This window comes from Colius striatus, chromosome Z (assembly GCF_028858725.1).
Source record: "Colius striatus isolate bColStr4 chromosome Z, bColStr4.1.hap1, whole genome shotgun sequence".
NCBI lineage: Eukaryota > Metazoa > Chordata > Aves > Coliiformes > Coliidae > Colius > Colius striatus.
Genome location: NC_084790.1, coordinates 72,054,731 through 72,073,479, shown reverse-complemented (window position 1 = coordinate 72,073,479; position 18,749 = coordinate 72,054,731). Strand labels below are relative to the sequence as shown.

The 18,749-nt window shown below is 41.6% G+C and overlaps 1 protein-coding gene across 1 annotated transcript; it reads left to right on the top strand.

Annotated features, from left to right (window-relative positions):
* Window positions 1-1,380: 1,380 nt before the first annotated feature.
* Window positions 1,381-16,215, top strand: NFIL3 (nuclear factor, interleukin 3 regulated). Its single transcript, XM_062019354.1, has 2 exons — window positions 1,381-1,646; window positions 12,213-16,215. The coding sequence occupies exon 2, from the start codon at window positions 12,402-12,404 to the stop codon at window positions 13,776-13,778; it is 1,377 nt and encodes a 458-aa protein (XP_061875338.1). The 5' UTR covers window positions 1,381-1,646; window positions 12,213-12,401; the 3' UTR covers window positions 13,779-16,215.
* Window positions 16,216-18,749: the final 2,534 nt, after the last annotated feature.

The following is an 18,749-nucleotide window of genomic DNA, read 5'->3' as shown; positions in this document are numbered from 1 at the left end:
TTGTTAGGCTTGCATAATAATCTGGGAGCATATATACAAATGAATTCAAGGTGCTTGGATTTATTGTGGAAGGTGTAATAAAAGAGTAAGTGCTGAGATGAAGCAAAAAATATCCAGTGAGTTCTTCTGGATGTCCTTCCCATTAGGTTTACTTTGCTCCAGAGGGCTATCTCTTGTTGACTTACAAATACAGTTATGACAGGTTAACATAACAGGGCTACGTTAGTGAGGACTGTTATTTTGGTCAGAGTGTTTAAGAGAATGCAGTCGAGAATTATTTATGTTCTGTAACTAGGTTTTAATAAAGAAAATTTTCTGTCATCTCCATAAATTTTCATGTGAAAGGAAAAAAAGAGAGTGATGTATGTTCTGCGAGGAAAAAAATATGAGGAAGATACATATTGCACACTTAATCAAACATGTATCCATTTAAACACATTCTGAGAACTGGACTTTTTGTTGGCCGGGTGTCATTTTCTCAACGGAGTTAAATAAGGGTCAAACCAGCGCCAGGCTCTCTCATTGAATCTCGGCTCCTCACACGGTTGTGCACGGAGAAGCAGGGCTTGGGAGCGCGGAGAGGTGGGACCGCGGCCAGGGCTCCACGGCACCGAGAGGCGGCCCGGGGGGCTTTCGCCAAACCCTGCTCTCCGCTCGTGAGTAGCTGCAGCACTTCAGCGCTGCCGCCTCGGCGACGACAGCCGAGAAGCGGATGGAACGCATACGCTGTCAAAATCCTTCACCCCCGCCGGTCACCGAAGGCCGGCCCCGCAGCCGACGGTGCGCACGGTCAGTGGGCTCCTTTCTTCCCTCCATTTTTCTCCTCCCTTTTACGACTGCTATTACCAGTTTCAGCGAGCTAGAGCCGAAGCGTGACCCACCGGCGGATTACCGGTCCCGGTGGCTAGGTGGCAGGTACGTGCCTCAGGAGCACGGCTCCCGGCTCTTGCGCAATCGGCTCCGAGACGACAACGCTCCCGCCGGGACCGCGGGTTTGATTTGTACACGCCGTACAGAATCAGTCAGATGACGCCCAGCACCACGAGAGCCCCGCCGCGCTCCGCTGGCCGCGGCAGCGCGGGAAGCGGCGGCGGCTCCGGGTCTCGGCCGCCGGGCCCCGCGGCCGCCGCGCAGGCCGAGCGCCACCCCACGCGCTGCCGCTGGGCGCCGCGGCGGTTACGTAAGTGCCGGCGCCCCCCGCGCCGCTCCCCCCCGCCCCCCCCCTCCCCCGCGCCGCCCCCGCCCCGCCGGCGGTTATGCAATCCCCAGCACACAGACTTACTGTACCACACACCGCCCCGCGCCCCGCCTCGCCCCGCCCCCGCTCGCTCCCATTGGCCGTGCTCCGCCAGCGCCCGGCGCCCATTGGGGCGGCGTCGCCGCCAGTCACGGCGCGGCGCGGCTGGCATGCGGGCTATGAGCCCCGCGCCGCGCAGCCCTGACCTACTAACACACATCCCTCCGCGCCGCCCGGCCGCCGCTGCACGCTCCTGCCCAGCCGCTCCGCCGCCTGCACGGCGCGGCTCGGCACGGGAGGACGAGGCAAAGCAGCGCGCTACGTCGCACCGTACCACCGCCCGCCTCGCCTCGCCTCGGCTCTGCCCGGCGCGGGTTGGGGATGCTCGGCGCCCCGCGGCGCGCTGCAGGTAGGAAGGCGTTTGTATGCGGGTACAAAGTTAGGGAGGGCGGGTGTCCGCCCGGGCCGCGGCGCCTGCCGAGCTTGACGGCGCCTCGCATCGGCTGGGGGCGGCTGTTACATAAGGCGAGCCCGGCCGGCTCGGGGCGCCGCCGGGCAGGGAGGGGTCCGCCGAGTAGCCCCGTGCCGCGAGCCGGAGGGCGGTGCGGCGAAGAGGTGGTGGCGCGGGAGGCAGCTCGAAAGGTGCCGCCGAAGGCTTTCCCGCGCCGGGGGTTCTCGTTCCTGGCGTGCCGCGTTACTCGACACCCCTTCCCCCACGCTTCTTCCGCACAGCGAGCCCAGGGCAGCGCCACAGGGGCCGCTCTCTGTGTTGCATAATGTGCCGGTAGAGAACGGGCTGCCCCGGCGGACGCCGTGCGGGGCGGAGGGCCGGGTCCCGAGTGCCAGCCGCGCCTCGGTCGCAGCGCCGCCGGGAGTTCCACGCTGCCGCCGGAGCCTGCCAGCGAGACGCCCCCCACCTCTTGGGGCGGCGCGAGGGGGATGTTGCCCGCGGGCGAGCGGCATTAATGGCAGCGGCCCGGACCCTGTTCCCGCGCCGTGCGGAGCTGCGCTCAGCCTCAGTCTTCCTCGTCACTTTTGTCGCTGTTTTTCAGGCGCTGCGGGACCGATCGCATAATAGTTCCTGGAAATATTGCATTATGTAACCACAGAATTTGCTGGCAGTCGGGCTGGGAAGAGGGAGCTAATTATGCGATTTTATAATCTCCCTACAAAGAAACTAGGATAATCTCGCTCCGGAAAAAAAAAAGCCCCAAAATCCCGTAAATGTAACAGTTTTTGTTAAAGTGCGTTTAATAAGGGAAGTAGACAACTGGGTAACTGGGGAGGCAAGGCGCGTTCACCGGCTGCGTGCCGGGTGCCTCAAAACGAGATTTGTGTTGAGTCTATATTTAGCCTCATCGCATTTTAGCAATTGTGGCTTCATGAGCTATTTCTGGTCTTTTCTCCTGAGCTGTGCGTGTAGACGTTCGAGGCCATTTGCTCGGATTTTTAACTCCACGCCTTCAGAGACGTTTTGATAAGGCTGTATTTTTAGGAAGGCGTTTCGCACAGACGCTTAGCCATCTCTCCGGTACGGGCTTTCACTTGCCGTTTCTTTTTTGAAAAGGCAAAAAATAAAAAAAGAGGACGTCTAATTCAAGAGAGGAGGAAGGCGTTTAGGAGATGTCAGCTGTGCCGGAGGAGAGGAGGGGTAGAGCTATCCCGCCCGTCCCCTGACGGCCGCGGCAGGCTGGGGGCCAGGTGCCGCCGGCCTGCGGGGACAGCGGAGCCGGCCCCCAGGGGCAACCGCTAGCACGGCAAGTAGGTCAGTGTGACAGATCCGGCAGGGAGCGGAGCCGGCAATCCCGGAGCCTGCCATCTTTTGCCACCCCTCCCCTCGCCCCCTCTTGACTTTACGGTAGGCGCTTGGGGGTCGCCGTCTCCCCCAACAGCCGTTGGGAGCCGTTGGTGGCCTTTGGGGCGCGGCGGCGGCAGCGGGCGAGCGAGGGCTGGGGGCGCTGGCGCTCCCCCTCAGCCCTTTGTTCTGGGCTGGGGCGGCGGCGGCGGGCGAAAGGGGGGTGTGAGGAGAAGTGGGAGAGGGGGAGCGGCAGGCTGGTAGCGCGGCGCCGTGCTGAGGCGGGGAGAGGGCCGGGCGCCATGCGCCGCCGGCTCGGGTTGCCTTTATGGCGGGCGCGGTGCGAGGCCGGGCTGCGGGGAAGTGGCCTCCGCCGCCTCTCCGCAGCTCGGCTTCGCACCGCGACCTGGGGAGCGTCCCCACCCCGCTGTCTGCTTCCCCCCCTGCTTTTTGTCCCGGGTCGCTTACAGGCAGGGAGCGCCACACAAAGAGCCCTCTCCTCGGAAGGAGTAAAGGGTCGCAGGTAGACATAAGAGAACCCACCACCCCTTCCCCCCAGAGTATTTCCAGCGTTCCCCTTACGTAACAAACAGCAATGGCTATTGCCCAATTGCGTTTTTTTGCCAAGTCACTTGGGTTTCTCAGTGGTAAAAAGCCGTGGCTGGACGTCCCGTACTCTTGAGGGTCAGCGTGTGCTCCATCCTGTACGGGACCATAGCTGGGAAGTTGCTGATGATAACTTGGCTTTCAAGATGTGGCAGTTTTTGTGTGTGAGCAGAAAAACAATCCTCTTAAGTAGAGGAAACCAATACCACTGTGCGTTTTACCAAAATCTCCGAAGTCCAGGCTAAACACTCCAGCTGCTGTCTTTGTCGACAAAGTATTTTAAACACATGGGATGCTTGGTAACGAGTGGAGACTTCTACTTGATTGTTGGGAACAGCTACAGCTTTGATAGTGAAGCTGTCTTGGAGTTACTGTTGTGTTAAAAACAACCCTCGTTTGGGGTATTTTTTTCCCCTTGTCCCTGTGACTTGAATGATTGCACTCAAGTTGCATTCTGTTTGCCTCTGTCTATGTAACCTACTTTGAGTCATCTTTGCCCTCCTCAGTAATTAATTCAATCCAGAGCCTCATTTACAGTATTGCTATGTGCATCACTTTTATAGTCCTTATTCAATCAAAATGTTGACTTTGATAGGAAATTTGATTGAATAAGGGTTCTGGTTTTGTCCCAAAGACCTGATTTAAACCAATAAGTTACAAGGATTACTGAATAGAGATGGTTAATATCTCTGGCACTAACAGTTACTGTTATAAAAGTTCTCACATTACAGATGGCTTTTGACTGTTGAAGGGCTAACACTTTTTAGAATGAACTGCCTCTACTTTCCATATTTACTTTCTATTTTTCACTCATTCTCTAAAGGGCTCTTGCCTGCCTTTTAAAATATCCAGCTTCCTGGATTTGACTTCAATGCTTCAAGTTTCTGCTGTGGGTTGTGTTTTTGGTGTGTCTCTGTTTTTTGTTTTTGGGCTTTTTTTAAGGGAATTTATTTGAAAGGTGTCAAAGACCTTAGAATCTTCTTATGAGCCGTGTGAACTTATGTGACCTCCTCTCAGCTTATCTCATCCTAAGAAGGAATAGATTTGCCGTGTTTTGCCCAAAATTTGTAGAACATACTGACATTCTATCTATTGCAATGAAGTTTAAATAGAATCTGAGAGAGATCAGTGCCGTGCTACTTTTTTCTACCCTTTATCTTGAAGTAAAACTCATAAATAAACCTTTAGCTCATTCTAAATTGACTTATTTTAACAAATAGTTATGCAAACTATCCTTATGCAATCATTTTTTCCAGACAGCAATCTCACTGCTGTTATAACATCACTATGATGCAATAATATGAACAATAAAATCCTCTGTTTGAGTCTATTACACACTGTTAAGCAATGTATCTGACTCATCAGCTTAATTGGCTCTTCTAGGTGACCTTGCCACGATCATTACACACAGTTACAAGATATAAATGTATTTAGGATATGTAATAGAAAAGAAATGCAAATAGACATCCAATTCCTGAAGTCCATTCTAAAAGAAAATGACATCTGATTTCCATGATACAGTATTTTATGGTGTTTGAAAACAATTTAAAAAAAAACCAGATTTTTCGGTTTGTTTTTCAAAAAGGTGTAGATAACTGGAATACTGACGCTAAGCATGGCTGTCAGAAATAAGGTTGTGGAAGCGAGGGCATACGTTAGCTCTGATCTGAATTGCTGTCAAGAACCCCTTGGATATCTTTTTTTTTCTTTTCTTTTTTTTCCTTTTTTTCCCATTTTTTTTTTCTTTCTTTTTTTTCTTTTTTTTTTTTCTTTTTTTTCTAAATTCATCTGTTGAATCCATCAGTGTCCAAATTTAGTATTGTATGAGACTGAATCTGGTGGCAGATATTACGCAAATCTATTTTCTTATCAGAAGAAGTGCCTTATTTAAGATAGGATTTTCTTTCCCCTTTTCTTGAGTTGTTTCATCTTGATGTCAGTTTAACCCTGTCCTGAAGTATTTGAATAATTAATGAGTTTTTGCCACAGAGGTGGCTGCACAGAAGTTGGCAGTTTCCTGGTAAAGACAATAGTGCTCAGCCTGGGCACTGGCCCTCCTGCCCAGGCCGTTTTGCAGAACAGCAGCTCTAAAGGCTGCTGTTCTCTGTTCTGTTTGCAGTGAGTAGTAGGTACCAACATTTCAATGGCAGCGTTTGTTTTACATGTTATATAACAACCAAAGCATAAACAAGATGCATGTTTAGAGCATCAGCTGGGATTAATTGACATAATTCTGCTGCCCTTAAATAGCACTAAATAAATTTGGGTCAGTTGAAGGTCTGGTCCATGTGTGGCATTTTAAGAACATAGTTCAATAATAGAAAGCCATTTGTTGTCAGAATAATTAACATTTGATGTTGTTTATTTTGTTGGTTTGGTTTTTTTATGGTTCTTAACTAGGAGAAAGCTGAGATTTTATTTCCAGAACATTGTTACTGTGTTTTGCAGTCTAGATTTTCTTGGTGTCAAGTAGCTATTGAAAAGAGAAGCAGCGTACTGTCATAGTACTGTAACTTCAGTAACTGTTGTTTCTATAGGGGTTCTGTTAAAAATACTGGAAGGTGGTGGGCTATTTAAAATGGCATGATTTATATAGACATACTGTATACATTGTCTGTATGGAGTTAAATATTTATGCAAGTTATATATAAATTTCCTTTGCTTCTCAGTTTTAAAGTTTTTACTGGCACATTTAGTAACATTCTTAGATTTTATTTCCTGCCCTCCTCCTTAGAGCAGTAAACAGCTTGTTTTGGAAAAATTGAACAGATCTTACAGAATCATGCTGTCTTCCTAAGGAAATGGAAGAAAATATAGGTCAAATCTGCACCTATTAACCTTGACTGACCTTTTTTGAGCAACAGCTACCTTTCATATACATTTTGTGCTCTCCAAGTAATAATTTTATTTGCATAATTTGGGTAATTTACCTTTGGAAAGCAGGCTTTACTTTAATGAGTTAATTTGTAGCTATTAAGATAAACAGTAACTTAAGTAATTTGCCTAATAATGAAAGCCTTTTGCAAAAATAACACCAGATCAACTTTCTGGGTACAGCTTGAAGGTGGATAATATGAAGGTGCGATAGTATTCCAAGTTCCATGATGCTCTTACTCATTTTTTAAAGATATGATTGACAAGTGTCACAATAAATGATTTTTGGTGCTTCCAGTGGACTACATTGTGTAGAATTCTCCCAATTTTTTCTTTCAATAAGGCAACCAACATTTTAGCAAAAATGGGTCATCTTGTACAAAGCTATCATCATCAGTGTTCCACTGACCTAATTACACGTTGATCCTGAAACCGTAAGCACTTAAGATACCCATGAAGCTGTAAGGAACGGGAGCTGTGTGGTTAGTAGTTGGGCATTGCTCCACACTGTTGTAATGTGTTCCCGGTCTCAGTGAGTGCAATTGTATAATGGCAGTAATTGGTGGTAACATTTGTGTCATAAATGCTTTTCCCCTTTGTGGCTGTGGATATCCTGTCCATCAAGGTATAAAATGCAGCCAGTCACCTATTTATTTTCCAAACTTTTCATCTGCTGTGCATTTCCTAGATTCTCTTGCCTGCAGATCTCTCCAGAGGATAATGCCATTCTTCCGAGCGAGACAGCATGAAAGCTGTTCTTGAGCAGGAATATGATTTTACTAGCAGCGCTTGATAAAAGGCAAGAAAAGAATGTCAAAGGATTCCTGTGGAGATTGGGATGGGGCCACACCCTCTGTTGGAGAGGACTGCCGAATTATGGTAGACCTGAGAGGTGTGGAATTTCGTGGCATAATTTTTGTCTGTGACAAGCAGGTAGGGATAAAGTGTCTCCACAGCATTTCAGCAGTGTTTAAGAAGTCTGTGTATTCATCACCTGAGCTTAAATTTAGCCTCCTGTCCTGCATTTGCAATGAGTGGTAATTTTTTTCTCCATCTCCTAAAAGTCTCAGGACAGGTAGCAGCTGATTTTAAAACACCTTGAAGATAAAATGCAAAACATCTTCTTCAGTTTTTCAAAGTTTGGAATGCAAATGGGTCATTTTGGTATCTCTGGTACAGACACAGATTTTTCAAAACGGATAACTTGTGGCAGAATAGCAGCAGTAACGTGATTATGATACCCATGACAAATGTGAATGATAACAAAAACCAGCACAGACATATATCAGTATGAGCTTTAGTTATTTTTCTGCAGTTTGACATAGAGTAGTGATGGTGATAGAGGCCTGGTTCTTTTGTAAACAAGAAGCTGTAGTTTGCTGCTGTTTTTTTCCGTTTTTAAAGGACTGTGAATTGTGGTCAAGCATCCAACTGTTAGAAATGGGATGTCATGTAGTTTCATAGAATCGCTATCAAAATGTTAGAGCAATAAAATTAAACAGTTATCTTGTTCTAGGATACATTTGAAAAACTGTACTTGGAGATAGCATGAATAATTTTGCTAAATACAAATAATAATACATAGTTACTCTGTGGAGAAATGTGTATTTGGAAGCCCACATGCATTCTCTAAAGCCAAAATGGCTTATGTAATTGAATTATACAGAAGAGAGAGAGGAAAGATTATGACAATGTCCTTCAACCTTTTGAAATATTTCAATTATTACACTGTGAATTCACAAATCCCCAGGATCAGATCCTTAACATACTATTTTGACACAATTGGATCACTTAAGTGGGTTTTTTTATCCATGAATAAATCAAGTTTTTGTGATTTCTGCATACATAATTTCTTACTTCAGTAGCTGGAGTTCTATACAACATTCTCATTAATACTTGGATCAGGGATTGTATCCTGCTTCTATTGAAGCCAATGGCAAAACTGCTGTGGGAGCAAGACTGGGTCTGTAATTAAGTTAATAGGGTCGAGTGTTATTACATTGTTGAATTGGCACTCAATGCCATTAACATCAACCAACCAAAAAAAAAAATCTTTAACAGCAACTAATGTAAGGCAGTATTAAATGTTGGTTTTATAACACTTTATGAGGGAGTGATTAAGCAATTGAAAAATTAATCATAAGGGAAAATACTGGAATTTGAAATACAGTCAGAGGAATCATTACAGTTCATTAATCTATGTGTAAATACTGATGTTTTCCAGTGGAAATATAAAATGCAAGTAAAGTCAAGTGGCTGGTTTCATTTAAGGCATTTTGCCATTTTCATCAGATGGAATTTTATTTGTTTACAGACTCGGCATTGGACTGATCCACATGGAGAAGTATTAATAAACAAGGGCTTTGACTCCTATTTGAAAAGCAGCAATTCCAGTTGCCTGATATAAATGCTCAAGGAAGATGTGGAATGAGCTGAAGATTAATTGTTATGTTAATTCACTAAAGTAATGGCATTAGAAAACTAGCTACATAAATAGCAAGCCAGTAAGACAATGTCAGTGGGTTACATGTCTGTCTTGACAGCTTCACTGATGGACTCTGACAGAGAGCAAAGTTGAACACTGCATGCGAAAACACAATCATTTTGATATACATGTAATATTTGCTGTAGACTTGCATGCTACTTGCTTTCAGGCTATTTGTTCCAGGAACAGTGTGTGCAGGAAGGAGACTGGCCAAAACAGGAGTTATCAGTGCTGCAGCAAGCAGCTTGTGTGTTGGAATGGCCCAAACTGCTAAAGTCCCATGGAACAAGGGACATGAAGTCTGTAGATTGTTGGGTTGTTAATGTGCAGCTCAGTGCCAGTGTTAGGCTGCAGGATGTAATGTTTGGACATGCAGTTGAGTTTTTACTGATATATAAACAGTCATACTGATGAATTATGTCATTAGCCTGCATTAGGAAAAAAAAACAAACCCAACCTTTTGCTAATTATTATTGTCATCATCATTATTATTTTTCCTAGATCACAGTGTTGGACAAACACCACAGTGGGATCACTTTGAACATACAGATAGACACATCGTCATAGTTCTTATCCTGGAACAGTCTTGTTCAAGACTAAACATAGTACTTCTGTGTTTTGTGGAAATGTGAGACTGGGATGCAAGGGGGATGAAAAATGTTGGATTAAATCTATGTGGGTATAGTTTCATTCTTCTAAAATATGCATGGATCCTTTATTTATAAGTACTTCCTTACTGTTGCAACCATTTCAAGTAAGAGCAGATATTCCAGGGTATATGGCTAATAAAAATTTAAAAAATTATGATGTATGGCTGTTATCCTTTTCATAAGAGAATAATTATTTTTATTTGGATTTGAATGTAGAGCTCTCATACTATTTAATTCAGGAAGACCTCTGTCTTGATAAGGCCCCAACATTTCACAAAAGTTTTTAGCTATTTTGACTTCAGTGAGTTGACTGAGATGCCTACAAAGAGACAAGTGATGATTTCCTAGGTATTTAGTACCGGTTAGGCTGCTTCCTGCTATTGAAGGTATGGGCATTTCCTCAGAAATACAGAAGTAATACCCTGACTCTAGTGCATCAAGACAGTTGATAACTGTGTGTTGTCATTGTTGCAGGATAATGAAATAATCCCAGTAATAAAAATAAATGTAAATTTATGTTAAAGACTGAATATACATGCTACAAAAGTTCAGGTGGCCATGTCTTATTATTTTGAAATTCTGTGTTCAACTTGTTGTTTTTCCCAAGTGTTGAGTTGCACTAGATTTAAAGTGGTATGCCTATTAATTAAACCATTGATTACATGTAGCAGGGGACAATACTGCTCTACAGCTTCTTCAGCAAATTGATTTATAGTGACTGTTTGGACAAACAGATGTTGCTTTGTCATGGGGCTTAATTTTGTTTTTAAACCTGATACAGCTCCTATTTACCTTGACAAAAAAATATCTTTGACTATAGTTTGAATTTTGAATCAGGAACTGTGTGATTTCTTATGTATTAGAGGTACATTTTTTCTTTACGAACATGGCAACTTATGGTGCTGCTTTTGCACTGAAATGTTAGATGTCTTTAGTGTGGCTGGCTTCTAACTCTATTTTCCATTAAGGCCATATTATTGAAGACAAATAGTTACATGTCAGTAATTAACCATGGATTTTAGGAAATTCTACTTAGCTGTTCTATAAATGTATTAGTTTTTCATGACAGAAGAGCTGGTATGATTTGATGGAACAGAACCCAGCTTGAAACTGAGTCTTTGTGACCCCGCGTAATTGTTCTTACATCACTCACTCCTCTTTGCCGTCTGGAAAACACAAGGGAAACTGGTAGAATACAATTCATTAATTCTTTTATAACTTTCCCAACTGATAATGTTAAAAGTAGTTTCATTAGTCATCACAAAACCATTACCGATAAATACTGACATTAATCTGAAGTGGCTGATTTAAAAAAAAAAACCCACAGATTTTGTTATACAGGCAAGAATCATTACTGGCTTGATAGTCAGTTCTATAAAAGCACTTGACATACTACATTTATTTTACCAGAAACAGGACTGATTGTGGAAAATGAGATATTGAGAAGCTGTATGTCAAATTAAGACCAAATGATCTTATGAGAATAAAGTACTTTTGCATTAAGAGGGACTAAATAAAACAAAGGCCAATTTAAATGCTAAGCTCAAATGTAATGATTAAAATGTCTGAAGCTAAAGGTTAAGCTGGTTTTCCTTTGTTAATGGCAAGACTTTTAGATCTAAACTTCCACTTAATGTAAACACTTTTCTAAAGGTGCACATGCCTCAGTGGTATTAAACTTTACTTTGATGTAATAAGACTTTTTCAAATGCAAATTTTTAATTAATGTTATTTCTCTAATGTATTTTTCCATACTGATTTTTAACATTGTCTTTGTAAGAGACAAGAAAAAAGACAGTATTTTTTTTTTCTCATCAGTGTTGTTTAATAGCTACATTTTGCACAAATTCCATGTGTCGTTTTATTAGTTTGAATTGGTATGATTGATTGAAAAGGTATTTTAGAATTCCAAGTATGTGTGTATAGACTTTTGAATATAGATCTCTCTCTATATATAACACTTGAATATCTATCTATCTCTTTATAGGATGCAAACCTAATAACTAAATCTTTAATAACTTCAATGATAGTGGTGTTATTTTAAGACAATAGAAAGCACTCGATCTTTTTAAAGTCAGCTTACACTATTTTTCATTCATGAAGGACCTAAATATATAGCATTTCCAAGTCACAAACCACAGCTATTTTCAGAAGTAATGCTTTAATGTGGAAGAACAAGATACTTTCCAGTGCTGCTCATCAACATGTTTGATGTCCCGCAGTGTTTGGAGGTTTAGATTGGTCAGCAATATCATGGAAAATTGTGTGACAACATTACTGTAGGATCAAAAGTAAAAAATTTTTCTATATATTGTTGTGGGGTTTTTTGGGGTTTTTTTGTTTTTTTGGTTTTTTTCACGTGGATCACGTTTTCACGTTTTGGAGGCAAGTCTGCTACCTAGGTATCGTAAAGCTTAGTATATCAGTTGTTTCTGTGTTGAGCTGTCTTCATATTACAACAGGTTTAATAAACCAAATGCTAGTCTAAGCTTTTTATCAGAGTCTATTTTGGATGTCTTGAACCAGCAAGTCTTAAATAGTAATAATTTTTTGTATTTATTTTAGATTTTTAAGAAGATTCCCATTGCCTCTGCCAAGGAAATTGTTTCTAGACACTTCTGTCTGAGAATATGAAAGAAAAAGAAGAATGTGCGTGGATTTAAAGCTAGTATATGTATCAAGTTGTGGAGTGAGACATACGGGGGAAATAGCTTGCTCTGTTGCTCATTGTAGTAAATCTACAAACTGTTTCTGATGCAGCTGAGAAAAATGCAGACCCTAAAAAAGGAACACGGACCTGTTGACACAAGTTGCAATGTGGACAAAATCATGGTACTTAAGTCTACTTTAGCAGAAGTGTCTGAAGAATTGTCTACAAATGAAGATATACTACTTACGGAAGCAAGTAGTGGAAAAAGCAAGTCTTCAGCGTGCCGGAGAAAGCGAGAATTCATTCCAGATGAAAAGAAGGATGCTATGTATTGGGAGAAAAGGAGGAAAAATAATGAAGCTGCCAAAAGATCTCGTGAAAAGCGACGTCTGAATGACCTTGTCTTGGAGAACAAACTAATTGCACTGGGAGAGGAGAATGCCACTTTGAAAGCAGAGCTGCTTTCATTGAAACTGAAGTTCGGTTTAATTACTTCTGCAGCCTATGCCCAAGAGATACAGAAACTCAGTAGCTCAACAACTGTGTATTTCCAAGACTACCAGAGTTCGAAATCAAATATTAACTCATTTGTAGATGAACATGAGCCATCTATAGTTGGTAGCAGTTGTATTTCTGTCATTAAACATTCTCCACAAAGCTCAATGTCTGATGTGTCTGAAATATCATCTGTAGAGCATACTCAACCAACTCGTATACAAAGCAACTGCAGGAGTCCTGAAAATAAGTTCCAGATTATAAAACAAGAGCCCATGGAATTAGAGAGAGAGCCAAGAGATGACAGAGGCTCATATAAAGCGTCCATCTATCCAAACTACATGGGAGCTACCTTTAATGTGTACTCTCATTCTCCTCCTCTCTTGCAAGTTAATAGGTCCTCCAGTAATTCCCCCAGAACATCAGAAACCGATGACGGTGTAGTTGGAAAGTCCTCCGATGGAGAAGACGAACAGCAAGTTCCTAAGGGTCCAATCCATTCCCCAGTTGAACATAAAAACGTTCATGCAACAGTTAAAGTTCCAGAAGTGAATTCTTCAGCTTTGCCTCACAAGCTTCGAATTAAAGCCAAAGCCATGCAAGTTAAAGTGGAAGCAGTGGATAATGACTATGATGCAACACAGAAATTGTCGTCACCCATTGATATGTCCTCAAAAAGACATTTTGAGCTTGAAAAACACAGTGCACAAAACCTGGTGCATTCTTCTCACACTCCTTTCTCGGTTCAAGTGACTAACATCCAAGACTGGTCACTTAAACCAGAACTCTGGCATCAGAAGGAACTAAATGTAAAAATTCAGAGTGGTTGCAAAACTGGAGTTGTTGAAATAAAGGACAATATCTACAATGTCTCAGAGTCAGAGAACCTGTATTTGAAGCAGGGCATAGCAAACTTATCTGCAGAAGTTGCTTCACTGAAAAGACTTATCACTACACAACAAATTTCTGCATCAGACTCTGGTTAAGTTACTACTGAGTAAAGGCTTACTGTTTTAAAGGATGTCATTTGCAGTAGATCAATATGTTTTGTATTATGCTGAATTTTCACTGGACTTGTGATGTCATTTCACTGTAATGTTCACATAATGTCTGAATGGTGTCTCTGTGCACAAATTATTATGAAGACTAGGTTGTGTTTTGATCACTTTGCCTTGTGTATAGTCAGGTAGCCTGTACAAAGGCTGTATATAGTGAACTTTATTTTCATTTTGTTCTTCTACTCTAAAGCGTGCAAGTTACCAGTTACAATAAAATATTGGTGACAAACACAGAACATCTACTCCAGTTCAGTTGATTTTTATGAACTTGTAAATAAGTTGTTAGATGAAAACTGGCTTTTTCTTACACTGTGCTCAACTTCACTTACATGTTTGGCTTTTACAGCCTAACAACCAAATTAAAATTTACAACATGTGTAATACTTCTGGCCGCCTTTTTCCTTAACATGTTTTTTAGAAGGAATAGAAATAAAGTGAATATTTATAAATGAAACAGTACCAATTTATAGCCTTAGCCTTCTTAAATTATCAGTAGAAGTTAACCAAAAAACACACAAATCCCAACCCAATAACTAACATCAACAGCCTTTCTCCTCTGTTTATCTCAAGTGAGACAGTAATGAGTTTCCCCAGTGGTTTACCATGACAAACCATTTTTTCAATATTCTAACTTGGCGTTTTAGATGAGATTAGTTAAGTTGGATTTGTGCATTTGCAAAGGTTTTGGAGCCTTGCAGTGACAGAACTGGAGAAGGCCATCTTTGTGGTGAGTTATGTGTGCAGGCATGGAAAGGTGTATGCATGAAGGCTGCGTGAAGAACCGGTCCCTCTTGCACACTGTGGTTCTTTTCACACCAGACCATGGGCCACCTGTAGATGAAGGAGAAGGCTGCTGGATCTGTAAACTGTGAGCTCAATAAGGCAAATATCTGTTGAAAAGGCAGGCAATAGTAGCAGCAGAGTTAGAGGTAATCACCTGCTATTTTAGTTCTCGGTGTGGGGTGTAATGCAATTGTAAGTGTGAAGCAGTAAGGCTTACCACCAATTGGGCCTTGGTTTCAATGGCTTAGTTAACTGAACTGGAGTACCCTGGCTCACTGCAGGGCATTTTGCAAAAACTTCTTAAATGTAAAATAAGAACCTCTGTGAAGAACTGCGCCGGTTCAGACGCTACTTGCCCTTGCAATTTATGCAGAGGACAGGTTCTTCACTTGGTGACTGGACAGTGCTATGGTGCTCTTTCAGAAGATCCATTGAACCATGGAGACTAGAATTGCATCACATATCCTTGGTTTGGCTTACCAAAGTCTTTCATTTTAAAACTAGAAATAATTTATAAATAGAGCATAGGCTTGGCAGAGGTTCTTTTCATGATACTTCCCCCTTCTTTTAGTGTACAAATAAATCATACTAGCAAATAAGCTTTTTCTGAAAAGGCTTTTTCTTAATTGCCATACTGTATAATGAATGGAACCTTTCCATAGACATAAAATACTAATTAAGAAAACAATATGTAGGTATTGTTTTTCAAATTCATACTTGACTTGAGTGTGAGGAAGTTTGTCATTTTTTTGGGGATATGAAGAGGAGTCTGAGTCACTCCTGATACAGCTCTGAAGCTTGGTCCAGCAGTCAAGGCAATGGCAAAACTCCCTGATGTCAGCGAGGCCAGGATTTGATTCTGTACCTTTTCAGGAGCTGATGATTCACAGTCACATTCTGGGAGAACCTTGGCACAGAAATCACTGGTACTTTCTGAGCTTTTTTGAGCCTTCTAACTGCTGTGCTGTATTTGTGGCATTCAGAGTTAATAAACTGTTATTCTTTTTTCATGCCTTAATAATACGATAGACCCCATAACTGGGCTCTGTATGTATTTGGTAATTAATATAGATGACATTTCAATGTTACTGAAAATAAGCTCAGGATTATTGCATGAAATGTAAAAATTTGCATTGAATGATGGGGATATGAGACATGAGGCAGTGTTGCTACTGTCTCTTTGCTTGCTAAGTATCTTCTGTAAGCAACAATAAAATTCTTTAAATATTTTGCATATTATTTATCACATGTAATGTGTTCCAGGAGAGGACTTAAAACTCTCAGTGTTGCCATCTGTGTAAGCCTAGATCTATTGGGTTTTTTTCCATTTCTTGTTACAGTTGTTTGTCATAATGGAAGAATGTTGTCCTCTTTCTAGCTCATTATATATTTTGTGTATCTGTTTTGTGCAATTAATACTTAACAGTAATGATGTAGTTAATTTGTTGAAGGATGTCATTGCAAGAAAGTTATAGCATGGAGCTTAGGAGCACAATCAGATGTTATTTATACTCCCTTTATACCTTAGTGTTATGCTTCATTTGAAGAAAGAAATAAATAATTTGTCTTTTGTTCAAAACCAGATCCAATTACAACATGGTTTTCTGTTACGTTCATCATCCTAGTCCGGTGCTAGTTCCTATGCTGAAATTACTGTTTCTGTGGCTAATATTTGGAATGTCTTCCATGGACACTGTAAAGTCACAAAATGCAGGAGTGTGGGTGGTACTTACAAAGCCTCATCCTTGACTACATTTGCTAACTGGCCAGATGAAACTCTCAGCTGATCATCTGCAGTAAATGTGGTGTAGTTGGCCTCCTCGCCCATATATAAAGGGCTTTGTGGCAAATAACTGTTAAGATTTGCAAGGGGAGTTTTTTCCTAGTGATGTCAAATGGTGGCTGCTCAACACTGTGTTAGGTCCTCTGTTAAATCTGCTTAACTTAATTATGTTCAACAGTAACATAGCCTGTGTTTTGGCAGATACAAAGGTTGGATGTGGCTATACATATTCTAAGGCCATATGTTACGATTTTCTGAATCCCCTCAACTTTCTGTCTTGAGTAAAACTTACATATTGCATAGGATATATTTCAATTGTATCAGTCTTCTATACAGCCAAATATCTCCTTGTTCATGAATAGGAGATGGGTAGCTAGTAATACCTGGTTAAAGTTCTCATTATTTCAGATGTTTTTATTATGACCCTTATGCCCATACAAGCAGTTTGAGACTTAAAACATATGTTTTCTGTAGAACTTAACAGAAATGTAAAACTGCATGATAAACATATTTCAGAAGTTTTATTAAAATACCAGCTTCTAAAAATCTTTTCTGCTTGGTAGTACATAAGTACACTGTTGAAAATAGGTGGTGTACAATGAATTTAGCAGAAAACTTGGAGAATCCAGTTAGTGTGGCCTTTATTAACACCATATTGCTTTAAAAATACTTTTGCAGTTTGTTGCACATTACAAGCTTGGTAGCTACAAGGATACAACAAAACAATTCTTCAGAATGTATTGAATAAGAATGAGTAGCACATATTGTTCCATTACAACGCCACATAAAAAGAGGCCACCAAGATAATGGAGTGGAGCATCTCCCTTATGATGGAAGGCTGAGGGAGCTGGGGCTCTTCAGCTCGGAGAAGAAGAGACTGATGGGTGATCTCATTAATGTTTACAAATATGTAAAGGGCAGATGTCAGGAGAATGAAGCCAGGTTCTTCTCAATGATGCCAATGATAGGACAAGGGGCAGCCAGTGTAAGCTGGAGCATAAGAGCTTCCAAAGAATCATAAGGAAAAACTCCTTCCCTGTGAGGGTGACAGCATTGGAAGAGGCTGCCCAGATGAGTTGTGGAGTCTCCTTCTCTGGAGACATTCAAAACCAGCCTGAAAGAGTTCCTGTGTGACCTACTCTAGGAGGTCCTGCTACGACAGGGGGGTTACCTGTGTGCCAGTACCAATAACCATGACTAGTCATAGTAATTTCTCCTCCTTAAACACCGTGGAGCTCCACAGTATTACAGAAGTGCTTGGGAGAACCAAATGCAGGGCCTGCAACTCTGCCATGATTTTATGTGGATTTTAATCTACATACAAGCATCTTTCCTACTTGTACTGTATCTGAGGGTGGTCTGATGTGAGAAAACCTGAGTCACTCCAAATGTTCTGAGGAAGATAAATTAGCATCTTACACTACCAACATACATATAACATGGCCATTTTTTTCCTCCACCATCCCTTGTTCTCCCTACCAATGGGTATGCAAGTTAAAATGTCAGTCTGTTGTTACACTTTTCTGTGCTATTCAGATTCTTGGGTGTGTAAATGCTTGAATGGGCATCTAAGTTAGCAACTCACATATGTAAAACGCTCAGTCTGCTCTCCTATCTCTGTGTGCCAGAGTTGGCATCCATAATGTCGACGTTTCTGAGGCATGATGCCAAGCATGTTTCTTCTAACAATTTGGACCTCAAAAATTCTCTTTAGTTTCATATATAAATATACTGAAAACACACTGCATTGATTTCCATGGCATTTGTGTTGTGCAGCCCTGCAAGCCAGGATATTAATGGTCTGTGTAACAATCAGACCATACCAAAGCATAATATTGAAACATATAAAATTACTGAAAAGATGATAAAATACAATTAAAGCCATTGTAGCAGAACACAGTGTTCCCTTCTCTGGGCCTTGTTCCCATCAAGGATTTAGAAATACTAGAGGAAGTTCAGAGAAGAACAAAAGTGAAATAATAAATTCTCAGGGGCTGATCCATGACACATTAGACTATAAGTCCACACGATACACATCAATAGCTAATATATGTACTGGTGATACATGTTTTTTAAAAGCCTGGTAGCTAAAAACGTGAGCAACCAAGTGTCAAAAATATGTAAGTAAAAAGAGAGACAGTAACAGACAACACACATAGCCTATACATATTGCATGAAGCTAGAAGGAATTGTTTATATTTTCTCTTTTTTTTCTAAGAATAATGAGATTACTTTAAAAAGATAGTATTTAGCTTATTTCATCATACTGTTTATGACAGTGAAAAACCCCAAAATTGGAGAAAGGCAAGCAGTGTTTCATTTGATAGTATTAA

Bases quoted from the DNA above. Each gene is read 5' to 3' on its own strand.
- NFIL3 (XM_062019354.1), top strand. From the start codon at position 12,402: ATGCAGCTGAGAAAAATGCAGACCCTAAAAAAGGAACACGGACCTGTT.